The sequence below is a fragment of the Apis cerana genome, linkage group LG12 (assembly GCF_029169275.1).
Source record: "Apis cerana isolate GH-2021 linkage group LG12, AcerK_1.0, whole genome shotgun sequence".
NCBI classification, from domain to species: Eukaryota; Metazoa; Arthropoda; class Insecta; order Hymenoptera; family Apidae; genus Apis; species Apis cerana.
This window is the reverse complement of record NC_083863.1, coordinates 5,426,474-5,449,150: the sequence shown is the minus strand read 5'-3', so window position 1 is coordinate 5,449,150 and position 22,677 is coordinate 5,426,474. Positions and strand designations below refer to the sequence as shown.

Below are 22,677 nucleotides of genomic sequence, written 5' to 3'. Positions count from 1 at the left end.
GTGCGTTTCTCTCGAATTTTTCGCGAGAGAGCAAAATATCCGCGGCTGGTAGGAGGGTGGGGGAAATTCGCGTTGATGATTCAAAAGATCTCTCTCTCTCGAAATGGCCATTAGGATATTAATGCGGGTTTGCCATACCATCTCTCTGTCCCGGCGTGGCACGAACGCCGTGTGCCAAGCCGCGTGTAAAACTTTTTGCAAAACGCTCTGCCCGGCTATCCGAGACGCATCAGTCTGATTGCAACGCCGTGCGTGCCAAGTCTCTAATAATCGCACGGATTTTATATCGTTCTAATTTTAATTATATCCATTATTCCCTCGCACAGGCGCCACTCGGCAATCACGAATTTCGTTGTAGAAATAATAAGAGATTCGTGACATAAATTCGTCTTCGATCGAGAGGTTTTATAAGATTTTATGATTCTTTCTTCCGGCTTTGTGGATGTTGATGCGAATGTTGCGTGGATACTTTTGCCGATTAGATAGAAAAGTTATTTGTTGTTGGGTCAAATTCCATTTCCATTGCTCCTATAAGGAAAGGTATTCATTGTTACGAGTTCGAATAATAGAATATTGGATTAGGATATTTGGATAATGGAATCTAGCCATCCGTATATATACATGTATTCACACGAATACCACCGATCCATTTGTACGATACCGTTAAATTCCAGTAAAAACTTGGCGTCCAAGCTATCGTTTATTTTCCCACGATCTTCGGTGTAAATTCAACTTTTACCGTGCAACAATTAGGAAGGTTCGTGGTGGTTCCATTAAAAGGCGAGAAAAACGAAAGGAACGTGGAAGAGTGGAGCTACGATTTTTCTAAGGTATTAAGTTGCAATTAGCCCTGGTGTTCTTCTGGCGCCAGATAAACGATAGAAGCTTCTCGTTTAAAGCAAAGCGTAAGAATGGAATAAAAAGGAGGAGGGGATAAAGGGAGAGAATGGTTCGACCTGTGAAGTCCAGCGCCTCGCAATTGGAGTTATTCCAATTTTACTAATGCGTTAGTTCTGGTGGAGGAGTAGCCATTGACTTGGCAGTTTCGTGTTTCGAGAATTGCACTTGGACTTCGTTTGCCTCTCACCTTGGCTGTCTGTCAGAGGATCCGTTCAAAACTCGACAACTTTTCGGCTTATATACCATCGCCGAGAAAGATCCTCTCGGCCGAATCTATCTGGCACTTTGCCGGACATTTCGCCAACATTTTCGTGCTCGACCTTTCGCCGCTATTAATGGACCGAAATCGCTCTTCCAAAATGGGAAAATGAACAACTTTTCAAAAGTTTCGAAACGATCGCTAAACTGGTATGCGCGACATCTTGAATTGCGAAATTAATCCATTCGATTAAGATTTTCCTTTGTGTTGTTTACAAGACTACCGTTCGTACTGTGGAGGACCGGCAGCAAAATCGAATCGGCCAGCTCGAATAGTTTATTTTTAACTCGATTGATAGTTTATAAAGTGATTTTCAACGACTCGAGATCCGTTTAACCGATCTGAATCAGTTTTGAACAAACAATAAATCGAGCTCTAAAAACGATAAGTAACGATTAATATATAACTTCGTTGTAACGCGAGAGAATTAATTTGCATTTTTTACATATTCTTATTTAATTCTCATCACACGTTGGATTACGTGATACGAAATCCGTTATATATATATATATATTCCCATATTCGCAATTCTTAATTACACGCGCGATACGTTTGAATAAAGAGAAGAATTTGAATGGAAAACAATGACACGCTCTGGTATATCGTTTCCGGTCGTCCGCATCTACGGGGAATAAATACAACAGAAGTCGGGGCGTATTTCGATTCGCGCCGTGCCCTTTTCTCGGAAAATTGAAAACCGTCCAAGTCGTAAAAAAAAAAGAAAAAAAAAGAAAACGAACAATACTCGCGAAGAATTATTCCACTTCGTGGAATAAAAAAAGAAAGGGGGGGAGGGGGAAATGGATTCGCGCGACAAACGTTCGTTCGACGAATGGAAACAAAGCAATTCGCGTTCTCGCATTAATGGCGCGATCGTCACGGCCGATTATACCCGTAATCCATACGTAGCACGTCGAGGGCTATTATATTCGAGGAATTATGCGCGAGAACCACTTGATCTCGAAGTCTCGAAGCCGGGTGTCAAGTGCAGGGGCGAGCAAAGCACCCGATTGCTTCGCGTGGCCACGGAATCCGGCAGATGTTTAATATTGATGCAACGAGCGTCATTGTTGTGTCATGCCGCACGTGACTGCACGCCACCGCGTTTCTAAACACAAACGTTTCTTTCCATCAGAAGAGAAACCCCGATCTTCATTCAAACGTACGTATCCTCTCTACTACGATTTCCATTTTGCGCACGGAACGAGTTGGCTCCAAGCCACTTTCTCTCCCTCCCTCCCGATTCCTTTCTCTCGATTCATTCTCATGGAAGAGGAGCAAGTGTGAATTAACAGCGTCCACCACGGGAAATATCTTCGATCAAAAATTCCCCCGTTCGACATCTCGCCAAAAGAAAAAGTCACGTATCGTTCTCCTGAAACGAAGAGGAGCAGGATTAATGCAAGATTGAAATGTAGATTTGTTTTTAAATGACTTCTCGTTTCGTCCCCCGAGTTCTGGACGCGTCTGGAAGATTGTCGAGGACGTATTAGAAATCCTGCAGACGGGAATGTCGAATTATTAAATTAAACTCGTGACGAATGAACAACTCGAAAATCTTTCTTACGATCGTATCGCGTCTCTTGTTGATCTATGCAACGTGAAATCGGAACGGAAATTATAGACGCAAGTTTTTAAACAGAATAGGGAGATGGATAGATCAGTCTATCGTTTTGACTATCGTTCACGGATATGAAACGTCCGCGGCTCTTTGAGCGGGGCTTTTACGCTGTTCTGCCGGGAATATAAAGAGGAAACGAGTCCTTTCGAGTTTTAATTTCGTAAGACAAAAGGTGGCTGCGTGTTTCGCGCCGCGGCTCGAGTTACCTCTCGCGTTAATTCCGCTTAACACGACTCGGTTTCTCGCCTTTTCCACGCACCTTACGCGCTCGCGCTTGCTTACGTTACTTGGGATGTAATATATATCCCCGCCTTGGCCAGCCTCCCCTCCCCCTCCCGTCGAGGAGGAAGTATTAAGTTTAAAAGCAAATTTCTCGTCGCTTGAATTTATTCTGACGCGTGAAATTAATATTCAAGCAAGTAAGCAAGCTCTGCGTTTCATCGTGATATTCATCGCGGATAACATTGGGGAGACGTGTCTCGATCGTCGAGAAAATTAATTCACGCGTTGCTAATTGTTTGAATATTGTGCAAATCGATTCCTTCCTGAGATTCTATCTTGGAATCGTTAAATTTAACAAATCTTTATCGATATTAGCACGAAAATTTTTCCAAGATCGATTGAAGAAAGATTGTACGAATGTATTGTTCATTCAAATTTTGAATCATATCGAAAGTTTGACTTCTTAATTCTCTTATTTTCCTAAGAAATCTATAGAGTAATTACACTTAAAAAAAAAAAAAGAAGAAGAGGAAAGGAAAATCTTTGTTGAAAAGAAGAGGTTTTTAATTTTACGATTAATTTTGAGAAGTCAAACCGTGCATTATTCGGAGAGGTATTAAAAGATTTCAGAGGCTGCACGAGGCTGCTCGAGCGGGTCGATGGTCTTTAGCTCGTCATCTCGCCCTTAATAACGCGGCTGCCAGCCTGCAACCCCTTTTTTAGGTGAATCTGCTATTTATGGCGTCGAGGGCCAGAGGCATTCCTGTCGGATACACCCGGTAATTTCATTCGTCGTTAAACCTTGCTCCCTGCGTTGAATCACACTCTAGAATTCTCCACGCTGTGTCTATAAACTTTTCAGGGACTTGGGATGTCGGCGCGACCTCCAACAGGAATTCCACCTAGTTTCACGAAAATTTTATTATTCGCCAAGATGGCAGCCATTGGGAGAGGGGAGAAGCTTCCCCGGGTTAATTAAATGTTCAGCAGGTTTAAGTAGGTTTAACTATCCGTTGGAATTTTACAGGAAGTTCGATGACAACGTTGGGCAACGGATACGATTGTGATAATTATATTCCGATGAAGATGAAATTAATATTTTTAGCAGCTACGTTTAGAGCTACGTTGGAACACGATTCTTAAGAATCTTCGAGTTTCGATCTTCCAATATTCTGGAAAATTTAAAAATGGAATTAATTATAGAATAGAAATGACTCTTCGATTCGCAAACTTCGTGATAACGCCTAACTGTTAATATAAAAAACGCACAGAATCTTTACATGATATATAATGAATAAACAGAGAAACGTTCGTTCTATTGAATGAAACTTTTTCTATTCTTCGTAAAAAAAGGAAAAAAATCAACAACGAGGATAATTCATATTCATCATCCGTCTAAAAAAGATTCCGCGAAACAGACATTGTATTTCCTCGAAAATATAAACCCTGTGGATAATTATTTTCACGGTCGAAATCCTGTACGAAATTTATTTTAATTAATCTTTAGAAGAAAATTTCATTCACGTATTTCACGCCGCTCCTTTCAAAATACAATCGTCGTAAATCGATAATTACTTTCAGGGTCGCTCGAAACTCGAACCAAATTTGTTTTAATATCGAAAGGAAATTTCACTCGATGGATATATACGTACACGCTTCTACGCTCCGTTTGGAAACGTATAAATCGGCTCACACCTATTCGCGCAATGGTCGATAATTATTTTCAAGGTCGGCGCGGCCCGAAAACCGCGAGCATTTGCCACGAAATGCGGCTATCTTTACCCGTGTTCCATCGAGGCGTTGCGTTCCGACAAAGGCCAACGAATATAGCCGTGGATTCGGTGCCGCGATGTTAATTCGAAACACGAACGGCACACGATCCGGCCCGAGCGGAGTTTCTCGAGCCAAGATTCCGGGGCCACCGTGTCTATCGTCCTGATCCACGTGGAGACCCACCCCCGTCCAAACTTCTTCGAATTCTGTCTAACGGCGTTCCTCGATTAATCCGTCCCCTGCGAAATCGGATCGTTTTAATCTCTCGTATATTTGTATATTTTCAGCTCGTCGTCTGTGTTATAGTCAACATTATAGTCGATGCTTGTTCAAAGAGTAACAATCTCATCGGTTCGAGGTATTGTATTCTGGTAATAGGATATTTAAAAATTCGTGGAATAAAAAAGAGTAGCGTCTTAATTGTTATTCCCCGTTGCATCGTGAAAAATATAACGTTTTTGCTCCAGCGTAGGTCTAAAGTTTTATCTTCTTCTTTTTAAAAAAGGGATATGTTTTTAACAATCTCAAAAATTAATAATAAGAGAAAAATCTGGAATGGAACTCACCCAACAAATCACCACCGCGAAACAACTTCCTTAGCGCACGATTCCCAATCTCTATTTTTATCTCTACTCAACTTAGTCTTAAAATACTCGTACCGATCACTCTCCGGGAAAAAAAGCCGGAACATATATAACGTAATCCAGAACATATACTGGAAACACAAAATCTCGAATATCGAATCAGAGATACCACGACACTCGTGAAAAATCGAAGAAATTGCCGGAATCTTATTTCTTCGTTGCGATCTAAAAATACCCGTATCGTTCAAAATTTTATAGTAACTGTACCAATAAAATCTCCAAGTGTAAATCAGTGATAACATCCAAACAATTTCCAAAGATCAGAAAATTTAAAGTTCCTTAAAGGAGCGAAATCCGCCATTTTCTTCAACCCCCGATTTTCTGATCCCAACCCCCGATTCTGATCCCCCGAATGTGAGTGATCGCTCGTTTCATCGAATCCGTCCCGCACGCGTGCCGTCGGGTATATTTTCACAGTCGGTTGGAAATAGCCGGCCACCGGTCTAATATTATAATAGCGATGACTGGCGTGGCTCTCGAGCCCGCGTGAGCGAGCGCAGTCGAGAGTCGGTGCCGAGACGGTGGACGGTTTCGTTGCGTGTGACGCGTGTCCGCAGGAACGAGAACGGGACCGGATAACGTTACTTCTTACTCGTCGTCACCGGAACTCGTCGCAGTTTCGCGTTTCCCAGCCTTCGAGGAAGAGCCTTGGTTGCGAGAAACTCTCGCGCCGATTCCAGTCGTGGTCGTAGCTGCTCGTGGGCCAGCCGCTTCGATCGATCGCGTGCGATTCTGCAATCACGCGGTGTGAAATCACGTGGACCCGTCCCTCGTGATCCGCGCCTCTTCCAAAGTTCGCGCGTCGTGGCTACGAGTGGCTACTTGTTGTTCGATATGCGGTTGGTGGCTGTGGTATAAGGTGGACTTTTTGAGATTCTATTCGGAATAATAGTATTTGATTGGTTTGCAAATATCCAAGTTAATTGTTGCGAGGAGCGGTATGGAACGCGTCCGTTCTGCTCCGTGTCCCGAGAACGACTCCGTTCGATATTTTGATTTTACAGTGACGATCCATGTTGTCATTTTCCATCGCGGTCTGTGTTGCCCATAATATTTTCTTACTTCGCTTAAATTTTAATATCGTATATCCTCATACAAGGATAATCAAGGAAAAAGTTGTATCCTTTTATAATTGGAAAAGTATATAGAATCAATTGAAATTCGTCGAGAATAGGAACTCGTCTCTTTGAAATTATCGTACGTGTAACTTATTATACAAAATATATAAAAATAGAGAGAGAAAAAAAAAAGAAGAATCTTTATCGAAATTATTAATAATATTCTCCCGTTTAAGAACGAAAACCAAAAGAATAAGGAATAGCTATTTCAAAAAGATACTAAAACTCTTGATTACTTAATAAATCTTGCTCGTGCATACGTGTCTTTTAATTATCTTCTGTTTCCAAAACAAAACAAAATCTTAAGAAATCCCCAGTTAATAAAAAATTTCGTTATATTCTTCGTTATTATTATTATTATTATTTTAAATTTCGATACTATAATAATATTTTTGTAAACAAATTTTCGAAAAATATTCCGATCACGGTATCGCGGCACGTTTAAGGTAACTGAGAGGATTTATGCGAACCGTCAACACCGTATTAATCTCCGCTTCCAACATGAATTTTCCACGGTATTACGCAACGCTCCGATACTGATTATTACTTGATAATACGTTGCCGTGCTGCCGCCGTCGTAAATAATCCGCGTGATTTATGCATTATTTTCCCCTGGGCAGGAACAGCACCCGACCATTTTTTTTCTCCGTGAAACAGGCCCCGAGTGAAACACGTCTCCCCCCCCGAATATATAAGCCCCCGATGGCTGTGAATGAAATTTTCGTTCGCGTTAAAACGCGATAACGTGGCGATACAACGAGCGATATCTGGTATCTGATATATATATCTGATATATACGAGGTTCGAGCGGATTCCAGTGAATGTGGACAAAAAGTTGTATCGGATGGTCTATAAACTTTTTCTTGGTTTAGTGGTGTTTTAAAAATAAAATGTTGCCAATCACGTTGGATCGACGCGCACGATGACCACCACCATGGTGAACGGATCATATAAAATGGTAAATCGACAATTTCTCCAATTTAAAATCCAAGTTTTCTATATTTGTTTAACCTCGTTTATGAAATACCTTGGTTGTGAAATAAATCCACGATATTGAAACGATTTTTATGTCATTGAAATATATATATATAGCAGAAAATGTAGTAAGTCGTTTATTAAGAGCAGTCTCTCTCTCAACTTCGTGCTCACAGCGCGTAAAGCGTCTTTTAGAGCATCTTCATTAATGGTTCGTTAATTCAAAACGAACGAATTTACAAGATTATTCGTTGTAATATTAACAAACGAAGATGCACACACGCACACTTGTGTCTTCTAATTTCCACAAAGTGGAATAAAAAGTAATAAATCGAGCACGCAGGCATCCGACGAAGTGTAGTCGAAGACTTCCATTCCGAATCCATCCCAATGAAACGTCACTTCCCTCCTGATTCGTCATTTCACGCACGTCAGACGCGGCAGGTGTGCGACGATATTTCACCATTATCGCGCACCATCGCCATCATCACGAGCGATATCGGAGGCTTACCGATCTTCTTCTAACCTCGGAACGCAACTCGGATTAATTATGGGTGCCATTCACCCCGACGCAGTTGGCTAATCGTCGATTAGCCGGTCGACAGTAGCACGCTTACCATAATTGCATCGTAACGTCAACCGTGCCGCCCGGATCGAACGACTCTGTTACTCCGCCGGTGTAACGAGGACTTCCGGTTAACGAGCCGGCCGCTCCATCTGCCGTGCACCGGGCTCCATAGAATGGTAATTCGGGGACGATTAATTCACGATTCCGCAGGCAATACGCGGATGATGCACCTCGTACAAATCTATCTATCGGACAGTTCTCGTGTGTTCAACGTAGATACGTTGCAGGTACGTGGCACCAGCTTTGGGCCACTCGCGATGCACCAACTGCGCTTGTTAAGGGAACGCGTCGTGGTTTGCGTGGTTCGAAGATTCCTTCCATCGATATACCCTTCTATCCCCCTCCTTGGATGGAGAGCACTTTTTATTCTCACTGGTCGATAAGTTGTCGATAAAATGTGTGTCGCTCACGGAACACGCGAGTTAAAAGTACCTTAAAGATAAAGGTTATGGTATCGTTCGAGTTGGTTCGAATTTTCACGATAAGTGATCTTTCGTTTTAATTGATCACTGGAAGCGTTATTGGCTGATTCGTCTCGCGAGAAGAGAAGAGAAGAACGATTGCGTGCGATCTTTTTCCACGTGGTTGAACGAGAAGCTTGATATAATCGAGTTAAACGGGAAGCGGAATTGTTGGACGCGCGCTTAGGCTTGATCAATCTTGTTCCGTGATAATCTCACAATTACGACAGATTATGGCATCATTAATCGATATATCCATTCCAGCAATAACTACGAACGTGTGCAACACACCACAATCGATCTGGATTCGAGACTAATCTACTCCTGTGCGGGTCTCAAAATCAATTAACTCCTTCGTTCCAAGGGAGTGCTTAGTCCCCAGTGTAATTAGCTATTGATCCGTGCCGGATTACCTTATGTAATACCTCGCTTTCCTTCGCCACGTTCGTTTTCTACTCTAACAATCTGGATTATTTTTATCGTTTCGAACGTATCTCGCCAATATATTTACATTACGATTCATACAGGTTAATAATTTAGATAATGCACGTAGATATAATACTCGACTGATACGATCCTTGATATCGCGTCACAACATTTTTTTTCAATCATTCGCTATTATCTGAAAATTAAATCCAAATTGTCCCTCCCCCTCTCTTTTTCTTTTACTTTCTCCATAATTTAAATTCGTAACATCGTAGAATCGTTATATTTTTAAGCCTCTTCTTTCACTTAATTAAATTAAACTAAACATCGAGTTTGATATTTGATGTTTTCTTAACGTTTGAAAAAAATGATTTGATGAACAGGTCAACGGGGACGATGACTGGGAGTACGAGGAGATCGTGCTCGAAAGGGGTGGCGCCGGGCTTGGTTTCAGCATCGCTGGGGGCACGGACAATCCACATTTCGGCAACGACACTGCCATTTACATCACGAAACTTATACCCGGCGGTGCCGCGTCCGCTGACGGCCGTTTACGCGTCAACGACACGATACTCCAGGTGAACGACGTTTCCGTAGTCGACGTACCACACGCGGCTGCCGTCGACGCGCTCAAACGGGCAGGGAACACCGTTAAACTAGTGAGTTTTTCTTTTTTTTTCTTTATTCTGTTTCCTCTCCGACCGTCCGCTTGATCGTTTATGCACGGCAAAGAATTTCTTCGAACAGATTTTATTTTACTCGCTTGTCCCATCCCAAGATTTGGATAAGCGGCTTTTCTTTAAGATTTTTGAAGAGAAGCTCTGATACAACAGGTTGCTCGTGGAAGAAATAATGCAGAGTGTTCTCGAAAATGTGAAATTTTCTTTTCTATTAATCTTTTTCACGTCGACTTATCATGGTACTTTTAAATTTTCCATTTAATTTCGCAAGAATAATCCGCGTATCCTATGACCAATTATCTAATGGAACATCCCGTCGGATATTTTTATCGAACATGTGTTGAAAAATGATTTCACGTATGAAAGCGACGTGTCATCGGTTATTTAACGAGTAGGAATTCCATGAAATTATTAGGATTCGAGGAACGCGTAACGAACTACTTGAAAATTTTATTCTAATTTTATTCTTTCACCATCAACGGCGTTCCTATCTCGGAGCTCATTGATTGTCCCGTTGGAATTTCTCTAGATCAAATCAGATTCCATTTCTCCATTAAATAATGCACTTAAAATCGACATAAAGTCCCATAAGCCCATAATCTCAATTACTAATCGAAATGAAATTTATATCCATAACACTTCCATCCGTGTGCAACTTCATTTTGTCGTATAAAATTTCCATAGTTTCGACTTGGATTATTATTGTTATTAATCGGGACGGAATTATCTGTATCTGTAATTTTCTTTTTAAATATTCCTTAATGACGAATCGATTAAAGAAAGTGGGAGAAACTACTCGAAACCATGAATCTGTATTATATTCCAACCGCCAAACATCGAACGATCCTGAAAAAAAGGAAGGAAAGAACGAGTATACGGTAGTATTTTGTTAAATTAATACGTGTGCGCGCGCATTCGTGGAAGTTCTTTTTTCAAACTCGATGAAACGCAATTCGTCTCTCTCTCTTTCTCGTCGCACCTGCGTTGCATTAAGCATTTTCGAGTGGCGAAAAAATAGGCACGCAGGGCAAGCATAAAAGCGTTTACGGGCCGAGATATTATTATTTCACATCTCGCCCCTCCTTCGTAATATCCTCGAAGCGGCCCTTAAGAGGAGGCTTAAGGTTAAAGTGAAATTTTAACTGCGTTTCGTATACAGGGCCGATTTTAATTAAATTTATGTCGTGCAGCGTCTCGGCTGTAAACGGAGCCCAGCCCGTGAAAGTGAAATCTTAATTATCCCCGATGCAGCGCCGCTCCATTTAATTTCTCGAAATTTAATGGCGATTCACGAACGAGCTCGTTCGATCCCTAAACTCTCGACTCGGTCAATCGGTTGTTTTCGTTTCGTAGAATTGAGAATGTTGACAACTTGAGATGAATTAGGAGTCGATCTATATCTATTGTCAATTTCAGTTTTGCCATGTTGCTCGAGAAGTTGGGAAAAATTAATTCCTCGTTCCAATGAATCGAGATATGTACGTTCGAGTCAAATTTGTTCTTAACGATCGGCGTTTTCTCTTCAAAAGTATTTAAAAATGATTTTTCACTTTTAGAAAATTTTTGCTTTCACGATGTATTTATCTACGATGATTTAAGAGGCCGTTTCAATTAATTTCCAGTACGTGCGCCGACGGAGACACACGCAGCTGATCGAAATCGAGCTAATTAAGGGTAACAAGGGACTCGGTTTCAGTATCGCCGGTGGTATCGGCAATCAGCATATACCTGGCGACAATGGGATCTACGTAACGAAAATTATGGAGGGCGGTGCCGCACAAGTGGATGGCCGTCTTGTCGTTGGGGACAAATTGGTGGCCGTCAGAAATGCTCTGGTGAGTTTAAAATTATATACTCCTTCCATCTTCCACCCTCTCATTGTTTCCTGGTAATAATAAAATCATCCTCGAATCCTTCTGTTCCTTGAATTAATAATTAGCCATTTGCGAGTTCGTGTATTACGTAACTTAAGCGATTTTATCATTTATTTTAAAATCCCTTCGAATCGAGTTAATTCTTCGTGATAATATATACAATTATGGAACCATATTTCAGATTTTTTTCAGTAAAAATTATACAAAAGGCTTGTATAAAATATTCAGGAGAGTAGTAGTTCGAGATCAATCGTAGTTAGAGTGCCATTTATACTCTTATAATCTGATTGATGATCCCACGGTTTTTACACCATTCTGCTCCGGCCAGAGGAGGAACTGTGCTCTTGATTAGAGAATTCTTCATGCAAAATAGGTTTGCCGGGAACAAAGAAGAAATACATTCTTCACTCGAGCGAAGAAACGTAATCGCGTGATTTTTCGTAGCCGGAGCACAATTTATCCAACTTCATCTCCAACTTTATCTCCACTAACAAAATAATAAAATCCCCTCGAAAGGGGAAACTTTTAGAAGGGGAAATCCTCCAAAGATATTTCAAAACTTGATAAATATTCGATAAATCTATCTCGTAAATTCACTTTCAAATAATTTGAATTTTCGAATCGAAACGAGTTTTGAAGCCGATAAATGAAATTCAGAAAAATCCTCGATCCATCCTGGTTGTCCACGAGACGGGAGACGGCGGAGGAGAGGGCCACGTGAAAAATAGATCGGAGTGGTTTTTGATGTGCGACGAGTAATTGATAGGTGTTCCATCAACGATCCACGGCTCGTTGCAACGGTCGCGAGAGCGCAGAGAGCCCTCGTTCCCGATTTTTCGCATCGACGAGCTCTCTTTTCTTCGCGAGCCTCTCGAGAGGCTGGCTGGTCGAAAAAGCTGCGATTAAAGCGGTTACACCCGGCCTCGTTGATTCGTGAATCGTGAAAATCGCGAAACAGGGGCCTCAATGCGAGGTACGCGACGAGGTCTTAGAAATTCTACGTGCCCATTTCGAAGAATGGATGAAGAAAATCGCAACAGTGAAATCACTTATTTTCCCAGTCTTGGGTTTATTAGTTGTTGCGCCTCTCACAAAGTTACGATAAACTGTTTAGAAAAAGAGGAAGAAGAAAGGAACAACAAGACTTGTCGTGAATAGATTGAGCTTCTTTCGACTCCTTTCGTGGAACGATTTATTCCAAAGTTTTCGCAGACAGGATGGATCGCAAGTCGATTTAACTTTGCGCGTGATTGCGCATACATTTGAACAAGGAAGCAGAAAGTTCGTCACTTGTTTATGACACGTCCAGTAAACTTCAATATTGTCCTTTTTTTTTTTCTTTTATATCGTGTATCTTCATATAATTACCAGCGATTCTATTTTTCGATCGAAAACTTTGTTTTTGGACGAGCTTCACTTTACAGAGAAAACTATCAAATTTTTAATGGAAATTCGTAGAGCACAGCGGATTATAAATAGAGCAATTTTCTTTTTGTTTTTGGGAGAATAACATCGAAGATCTTAAAGTTTCAGCACTCTTCTAAGAATTTTTTTTTACAATAAGGCGAGAGAGAGTTAAATCCTTCGCATTTTAAAATTTTGCTTTGTTTCTCACCATTGAAGAGTGATATTTAAAAAATGAAATGAATATTTGAAAAATAAAATATTTAATATCTACGTTATTACGTTTTGAAAGAATGTATATATGAAATATTTTCTTACCGAATAGAAAATAGCGATCAACTTTTCGACAGATTCGCATATGAACAAACTTTTTTGTTGTACAATAAAAAAAAAATACACACAACAAAAAATACAGGAATGAAAAGATACGATCGCTTGAAAAATTTATTCTCGTTGTTTGTTTAGCCGCTTGGATATTTATCTTCTAATTTATCGCGAGGTGAAAAAAAATCCACAATCCGATCTACATTAATTCTCTTCCCTGTTATCTTTTACGGAATATCCTATAAACTGAATATTTCATACACAGAATAAAATAAAATTTTAATCCTTCACCGAATCTTTTATCCTTCTCTGTTCGTTTACCTATGAAACGAGATATCGCCGATGACGTTTTACACTCTTCATCCCTTAATAAGGGTGACGAGTGAAGAATGCACAACTCTCGCGATATTTGTTCGATAATCCATCTCAAGGTGTAAAAAGGTAAACGATGATTGACGGGAGAAATTGAATAGAAAATCGATTATCGTTATTGAAATATCTTGATCGATACTCCAGAAGGGAACGACTTTTCATATTTTTTCCTTGGTCGATTTCGCTCTTATCCATTTTCGTCGTGGAAAACTGAAACAGAAGAATTAATGTTAAAAATGAGAATAAATTATTATTCGAACAATTAATTTATTCGTGAGATTTTGTAATTCTACTCTAAAAAAATATCTATTTTTTGTTAATTAAGTTACTTTACAATTTAGTTTTCGGTATCCGTTGTGACGCACAAAATTTTTCCATTTAAAATTTAATCAATTAAAACAATAAAAAACAATCAATAATAACCAAATCCATCGATAATTTATCAAAAACGAAAGTAAAATAAAATAAAATTTCGAATTAAAAAAATCGAAATCGATATTTTTCCTCTCTTAAACGTTTGTGATTGACCTTAATTTCTCTAAAACGCCGGTCATCAAACACGGAAGCCAAAAGAAGAGAGGAAAGCTAGCTTCAAGGCAAGCCCCGATGAAATTAAATTGCATTTCAACGGTATCGAGTTGTAGTGTCGTGTGTGTAGTATCGTGGAGCAACTCGAGTGGAGAGTATAAAAAGAGGATTCCTTTGATTCCAGCAGGGCGACAAGAACCTGGAGAACGTGACGCACGAGGAAGCGGTGGCGACGCTCAAGGCGACCCAGGATCGCGTGGTCCTTCTCGTGGCGAAACCGGAAACCGGAATCGTGCCGCCGCCACCACCCCCAATAGCCTCGGACAATTCGCTCTCGCCGCAACCACGTAAGCCCTGCAATCCCATTCGAGCATACATTATTCACCACCCGTTAGATTCATAGTCCACGACTCTCCCCCTCCTTATATCGTGCACATTTTCGGCGGATCTTTTCATGCCACTGCCTTCCGGAAAACGAATGAATATTTCACGCAACGCGAAAGAAACGTTACTTTTGTTCGTGTCCACCGGAAGTGGAGGTTTTCTCTCTCTCTCTCTCTCTCTCCACTCGCGAAATTCTTTTCTCTCGCCGAACGGATACGTTGCTTTTTCGATCATTTTCCTTAGTTTAGATCGTAACGCGAGAATTTTGGAAAAATTGTGAAAACGAAGCGGTCTTTCTTTTTTTTTTTTTTTTTTTGGATTGGAATGGATGAACGATTTTTGTTGTATCTTAATTTAAATGTCGGTCGATTCTTTTCAATTCACTATTTTTTTTTTTGAGCTAAAGGTTAATTAAAAATGGATCGAAGATAAAAGAAAGAATTTGTGAAAATAGGAAAGATACGTTAATGTAAATAATATGTTAAAATTTTGTTTTGATCGGTTTTTACTTCTTAAAATTTGGAAAAAATGTTGATTTATCAAATTTTCTCGTGTATACGTGCATTTTTCTCGAGATAACAATTTATTTGGGATATTACGCGTGGAAGTATGCTTTCCTAGAAGTCGTAAAAAAACGAATTTATCTTATTACACACGTATCCATACCGCGCAATATGCATTATGATGAAGATAGAAGTGGAATAATGCGCGAATTACGGAAGCTATATGAAATTTACAGTATGTAAATGTTCAGTAGCTCGTATGTAAATTCGATTTGGAATATAAAGTAAATAAATTAATATTCTCTGATGATATTAAAATAATATTCCTCGAATGTAATATTGCACAGGCTATTTTTTTCACTTTTCTATTATTATTTTATTCAAAGTTTGTTTATAAATCCTTTGTTACAAAGATAATAATAAACAAATATTGAATATAATTTAAATATAAGTGATATAAAGCAGATTCTTCATTAAAAAATATGAAAAGTTTCTTTTTTTTTTTTTTTTACTTATATTTACACGATGTCATTTTCAATTCGTAAGAATTGCTTAAAATATTATACATAAATTTTTATTTAAAAATTTTAAGATTTTGTTTCTACATAAATATTCAAATTGTGTTTAATATTTTACTTCGTTCAATGGGTTAACAAAAGTTTTTATATAAAATGTGTACTCGCAATTCGGCTGGAAAAATACGAAATATTATTATTACGTGTGATAATATTGTTACGATTGGTACCCGTTCTTCCATAATGTATTTTTATTTATACAATTTTTATAGCAATTATAAAATTGTAATTACAATGATTAATTAATTTGCAATTATTTATTTGAAATTAATTAATTTATTAAATAATACGATATTCTTGCGAGAAGCGAAAAGCAACACGTCCGTTCTGCTCGGCGTTCGAAACACGACTCCGGTTAAATCGATATATTTTGAATATCAATGACAATGTTTATATTCGCGGTTTATATCGCCGTAAATTTAATCGCCATTCCACGCTGTAGCTGTAAAACCAATTATAACGTTATATATATATATATTTATCGATATAATAATTTCCGTGCAATTTTTTTATTAATTTTTTTATCCCATAAAAATATTTTCAATTAATAATTATCCAAATGGAAAATTGTCTGGTGTATCCAAGAATATACAACTCAGGATCGATCGATTTCCTCGTTAATAATTTTTCACATAATCCACTTCCGCAAATTCTCAAGGGTCTCACTTGCGAATGATAAACACGTGGATTTTTCTTCCATCCCCTCCACTCGAATGAATTTTCGATCCCTCCGGTTATCCTCCTGTCCACATCAACGATCCTCGAGCGTAACTTATTCACGACGATCGTAAAGTTGAGCTCGTAAACTCTTCTACGTTTCACACGAGAGAAATAGCACGAATACGGTCAAAAATTGCGGAAGCAATACCATACGTTTTTATCCGAGTTATGTTTCAATTACAATTCTATATACGTGTTATCTTTGCTCGGCATTTATATGCTGATAACTTTAATTGACGAATTTCCGGTATTAATCTCTTGCGAACGAAAAATAGCATCATACGATACATATATTTTTTCTATAAAAAATTTATATTTATAAAATAGTTGTTTAAATGATTATTGCTTATGTATTATGATTATGTAAAAAAAAAAAAAAAAAAACGAACGACAAAATAATTCACAACTTAAAAAAGAGTGCAGATCCGTTTTTGGAAAAATTTAAAAAATATTTCATGTGCAGAACTCTTTTTACTTACATTACATTAATTACGCTTTTACTATAATTAAAAAATAAAAATTCAAAATTCAATTTGCATTCTCCTCGATTTTTTCCATCGTTCTACGCGTTTAAAAAATTAAATTAATCGAAAAAATCGACCCTCGGAATTACCTATATCCCCCTTTTTCATTCATTTCTCTCGTGAACAGGAAAACAAAATGGTTCCGTGTCAGCGCTGGAGAACAACTCGACGCTGCCGTATTCACAGGAATCACGTCACGCGTCTTCTCTTGCTCTCCATGGAGCGGCCACGCCACGAGCAGTTTCTCAGGAGGACGTATCACGGTGAGTTCTTTCAAAGTATGCTTTCCTTTCTTTACGGCCAAAGTACCAGGGCCCTCTCCCGTTGCTGCTCTCGTTTCAAATCTCTTCCTCCATCCAATTGTTCTCGAACCATTCTCTCTCTCTTTCTCTCTCCTTCTCTCTACGCCATGATCTCTTTGTCGCCTTTCCTCTCCCCCGCGGAAACTCTTTCGTTCGCCTCGAAAAATAAGAAACTATGAAAAGAATGTCACGTACGCTTCTTTCTGAAACGAATCATCCGAACGTCGCGTGATGTTTCTTTTTTTTCTTTTTTTTCTTCCTTCTTTCTCCTCTTTTTTAGTTTCATTGTAACTCGCGCCAGATATTTATGGCGTGTTAAACAATACATCGATGTTGAAATGTAATTTATATCTATGTTGAAAATTAATCATCTTTTAATCATCGAATTAATTAGAAAATTATAAACTTTTTTTAAATTTTCATAGTGTTCAGACTTGTCGATACCATACCGAAATGAAATTAGTGGAAAATCAATCGATTCAGTATAATCTGGTTAATGAATTGCGATACCTGGACTAAATATTTGTTTATTTATATAATTAACGAGCAATTTTGCAATTAGCGTCCGTACTATCGATAAACGAAATATTATACGATAATGGAAAATATGTAGCAAATATGAACGTGTTTGTCATATCATTGGAAAGACACTGCGTTTAATTTAAACTAACTAATAATATTAATGTTATAAACTGAGTATATTAAGCCACAGTTATAGAATTAGCATTATTAACGAAGAAGAAAAAGAGGTAAAAATATTTTATTATTTTCACGTGCCCTTGTTCTCCGAAGAAAGAATATTTTTTAATGAATATTCTTATGAAAATTCAATTCTTCGCTCTCTATAAATCAATCCAAAGAATCGTTCATTATCGCCACAACCACCGTGAATACCGTGTACAAATAACAGGCCCGTATTCCGTGCATAAACATACACGGGCCATCGATTAATTATATAGTCACAGAGGTTGTTGAATTAACGAGCGACAAAGAGGAATACTCGAGGGACGAAGGCAGATAGAGACGACGATCATTTACACGTAGGTGGCGCTAACTGTAGGGGTTTGAAGGGGTTGCGTTGCCCACTGTGTGGATTAATTGCCAATGGATTAAGGGCTTATCGAATCGATCCTATTGCCAGAGACAGAATTGGTCTGGACACGTTATACACCCCTCCAGCTATCTCTGATTCAATGATCCGAGTTCTCGTACACCGCTTTCTGTCTTTCCCGTGTACAATCGTTGCGTGAGTCGGGCATTTGTAAGTCGCAACTTCGTTTATGAATTCGTAATTGAATTGTATTATTTGATACAATTTGGTATATAATTCACAAAAGTTACGATACAGGAAAATCCAATCATGGTTTCAACGATAGTTGTATACAGGTATGCAAGGAGCTTTGAAATACTTTACGCATTTAAAGTTTCACTCCTTTCGTTAATGTAAAAGTATTGCTCCATTATACGCATGATCCATTATAATCTAGCAAAAAACTTTATAAAACGATTTTAAATTAGAACAGATTCCGGGTTAAGAATTGGCCCAATATGTCAAACCGCGTTTCTTATATATACACGCAACAGGATACCGAAATATAAATTCGAATTCACTCTTTCTTTTCCTGCTGGGACACTTCGTCCAAGGAAATATCTCTCATCTTTCGTCGAAGAAGCTTTGGATGCGTCTGAATCGAGGGGATGAAAGTTCCTCGCTTGATGAAATATTCCATCCACGGCAATATTTAACGGAATGGTCGTTAAGTTCCTCCATCGTTCCTTCTTACTCCCTTAAAGTTTCGAGCCTCTTTCAAAGAAATCGGATTTCACGATTCTCAGAGGCGGGGGATAGGGTTAGCAGCGAGAAAAAATGGCGTGGAGAGGAGGGAATTAGAATTAAAGGGTGGTGTATGGACGGCGAGTTATTACGAGCATCGACGGAGATCTATGAAAAAAACTTTAATTTCCACCTTCGTAAATTAGCCGGAACCATTACGCCAGGATGGTAATTTATCCCTGGGTTGAACGGGGCGTTGGCCAAAATGGGGGGAGGAGGGAGTCGCGCACACCTTAGACGGAATTAGGATAATTATTTAGCACTCGACTTAGTTCGTTGAAAGTTCGAGCAGCCTCCCCTTTCTTCTTCGAGATTGCAAGAGATGATTTCTCTTCGAAATGGGGATTGTTTTGCAGCGACGAGAAACTATGAATTTGCGTTTTTTTTTTTTTTGGAAGAGAAGTTGGATGTCGGTGAATAAAATTGGAAAATGACGAGTGAGGTGCATTGATCGAAAGTTCAAAGTCCAAGCAATTTGAAAATAAATATTCGCCAAATTGAAATTTCAAAGCGTGCCAACCAGATAATATTCCTATTGATTAATTTTCTCGATAAATAAATGAGACAAGCTCGATACAATAGTTTGTAGTCTGTGGATATTTGTCAAACATCGCTTCTCTTCCTTGTAGCCAACTACAATATTTATCTACCTATCACACAAAAGGGATACGAAAAGGTTGGAATGGAATGGAACTATAAATAAAAGATGTTTCTAAAAGTTCTTTCGTGTTGATGGAGTTAATCGATGTTTAAACGACACCGGAATTGTTGCTACAGACCCGGGTAAATATCAATCTAACGTTCCGCTTTCTCCCTTTGCGTTTATCGAATCGTGCTTTCCCCCCATTGGCGCCGTTTGTTTTTCTTCTTGATGCAACTCGTATTTTCCCAGACTTGCCTCGAATTACCGAAAAACAATCAAGGAACGCGGAACAACGAGAAGTTAAAATTGAATCGATCGTGCTATAAATTCTTCCCTACGATAATAAACGAAACGATCATTTCCTATTAACGCTAGAACATGATCAAGAATCGTGCTTCGGGTTTCTCAATTTTCAAAATTATTAATATTGTAATTAAATTTATTATATTGCGACAAATTTTATAATCCATTTAAACGTATCCAAACGGATGCGATAATAATTTCACAGTTAATTGAAGCGTGTATTTACCCTTCAATCAAGAATAATTCACAATTCCTCCTCTCCAAATATGATAAAATCACACGTTCAAATCATTAAAAACATTAACTATTATCCCTCGAATAATTATTCATCGGGATACATTCTCTCGCTATTACGAATACAGATTTAAAATAATAAACTTAACTTACAACATCATACAAAATTTCAACCGTGTTCACCTCTTGCAAGGATTGTGCAGGATTCAAAGGGAAATAACAGAGTTTCTCGCCCGTCCCAGGAGTGATGCTTCGGCGTTTATTCGAATTTCATTTAACCCCGTAGGACGCAGGGATTTCGCCTAACGTTTCCAAATTGTCGAGTAAATGTTTTTGCCGTGAGAGGAGCAAGGGTGGATTAGTTTAATTTCTCCCCCTCCGGGAATTAATTATCGAGGAAACGAAAATTCGTTATTAAGATCGTACGAGGAAGAGAGAGAGAGAGAGAGAGGGAAGGAAAGATCCTTTCTGTAAATATCTCATGTTTAATCGCTGAGAATTATGATTTTCTAATCCTCATATATCTCGTACGGAAGGATTTGACGCTCATTAAACGCGCAATAAATTCTGGATGGCACCTGGAGCTCCCTGTATGCGCGCGTGTTGCAACGCCGATCGCATATGCCGTTTGATGTCCCACCTTTTCCATCGTTTTCCTTTCATGCATTTTTCTCTTTGCGAAACAAGCAGAGAAAGGATTTAAAGGGAATCGTAAATCACTGTGTAATTGTACTGCAGTTTCCTCTGAATGGATTTTAACGAAGAAATTTATTCTTCCAATCGAAATTTATAATATTCACGAGGATGTGTCAATATGAGGATGACGTAAGAGACGAAATGAGAGAGGGAGAGTGCATCTTTGCGATGAAATTCTCTAAATACATCTACATCATTTTTCTACACTGACGATAAGATGATCCTCTGTTATTTTTTTTTTTTTTTTTACTGGATTCAAACCTGTGCTGCCATCTAACACCAGCGATGCACATTCCTATACAATTTTTTAGCGCATGTAAATATTATAAGCACGGTTATCTCTGTTGTACAACACTGGTCACATTAATTAATATCGATAACGATGATATCAGCTCCTCTTCATCGACGAATTATCGTATACAGAAATATGTTTATGCGATTATGTTTATAGAAGAAGCGTGATTGGAATTCAGTGGCAAGCAAATCGTTCTGTTCAAACGGTATACAAACGTGAGATTATCAACGCAATTGTTTGGATGAGCAACGATGAGAGGATCGTTGTGTATTATTGGTATTTAGGGAACGTTTACTTAAACCGGAAGTCGGAAACTTTCTACCGCGTTCAGAATATATCCACAGGTTTGCGCACAGTAGTTGTGAAAGAAGTGCTATGTAGGGGGTCAACCTCACCCCCTCGAAAGGGATAAAGCAGAAGTGAATTCTTGGCACGGATGCAGTTGTTCAACCACGAACGCGCACGTGTGCTTAAACACACGTATACACACACACAGTTCGGGCACGTAAACTTTAGAAAAACTCTCTATTCTTTTCGCGTTTCGATATACAGGAGTTTTCAAAAATAATTCCACGTTCGTTCCACGTGAAAATTTTTTAACGAATGAAAGTAAGAATCAAAGAAATCTAAAAAGAGGCTAAAAGTAATTGATAAATAATTGTTGTAAAATTAAAGAGTTTAAAATTTGGCAAGTTAATTTTTCATCAAATCATTTTCAAATTGCATACCGGAAGCAAATGCACGAAATGGAGTAATAAAAAAAAGAAAAAATAATCAAAACTTACCAATATAAATACATTTCTGTCTACGAAATCACCCGACGAAATCATAGACAGATTTTGAAACGCGCGATAGCCCGCTCCTTCCCGACAAATAACGCGCACACAACGATCGGAGCAGATGCGCGACACAGTGTAACCGGCTGCACTCGTGTTGGTGCATCTGCAGCGGCGGTCTCGAATGCAGGCCAAGGTCAAAGCCTGGGTCACGAGCGAGCTTGCTGGCTTTCGACAATTTCGCTTACGTAATACACGGGTACCTCCGGTATCGATCTGGCACATCTAGAGATATATATTTGGTCGCATCTGGTCCCGTCTTCAAACGAGATAGAACCAAATATCCGCGTTTACCAATTCCGTTATTAATCTTTTTCCACCTGTAAACCCGTAACTCACCTGTTATCGACGTTACGTCGAACGCGAATTTATTTTCGATTTATTCCCAGGTAAAATTCGAAATTTGCCCATCTTCTTTCATCCTCGTAATATTGCACAAGATCTCGTAACGATATCTATTCTATTGTTGAAAATGAAATTTATCTATATACCACGTTCGTCTTCTTTCATTTATCCTTCCTTCTTTTTATTGAAAAAACAAAAGAATTAATATTCATATTAATTCTCAAACGATTTTCTCGCTTGCTGTCATATATAAAAGAGGAATCTGTTAAAATTT

General features: G+C 38.8%; 1 protein-coding gene, 1 long non-coding RNA gene and 1 pseudogene across 19 annotated transcripts in view; 2 read left to right on the top strand and 1 right to left on the bottom strand.

Annotated features, from left to right (window-relative positions):
* Nucleotides 1-8,452, bottom strand: part of LOC114577939 (uncharacterized) — a 28,515-nt gene extending 20,063 nt beyond the window's left edge. The window contains exon 1 of the long non-coding RNA XR_009832128.1: nt 8,130-8,452. This is a non-coding gene — a long non-coding RNA (uncharacterized LOC114577939). The remainder of the gene's footprint in view (nt 1-8,129) is intronic.
* Nucleotides 1-22,677, top strand: part of LOC107995510 (disks large homolog 4) — a 394,817-nt gene that overhangs the window by 305,427 nt on the left and 66,713 nt on the right. For 11 of the 18 annotated variants that reach the window (XM_017053066.3, XM_062082704.1, XM_017053064.3 and 8 more), the window contains 4 exons: nt 9,411-9,686; nt 11,330-11,542; nt 14,394-14,556; nt 17,043-17,178. In XM_017053066.3, the coding sequence (XP_016908555.2) occupies nt 9,411-9,686; nt 11,330-11,542; nt 14,394-14,556; nt 17,043-17,178 (788 nt within the window). The remainder of the gene's footprint in view (nt 1-9,410; nt 9,687-11,329; nt 11,543-14,393; nt 14,557-17,042; nt 17,179-22,677) is intronic. The other 7 variants (XM_017053076.3, XM_017053075.3, XM_062082705.1 and 4 more) reach the window with 2 other exon arrangements.
* LOC114577220 (uncharacterized) lies at nt 5,300-7,494 on the top strand (annotated as a pseudogene).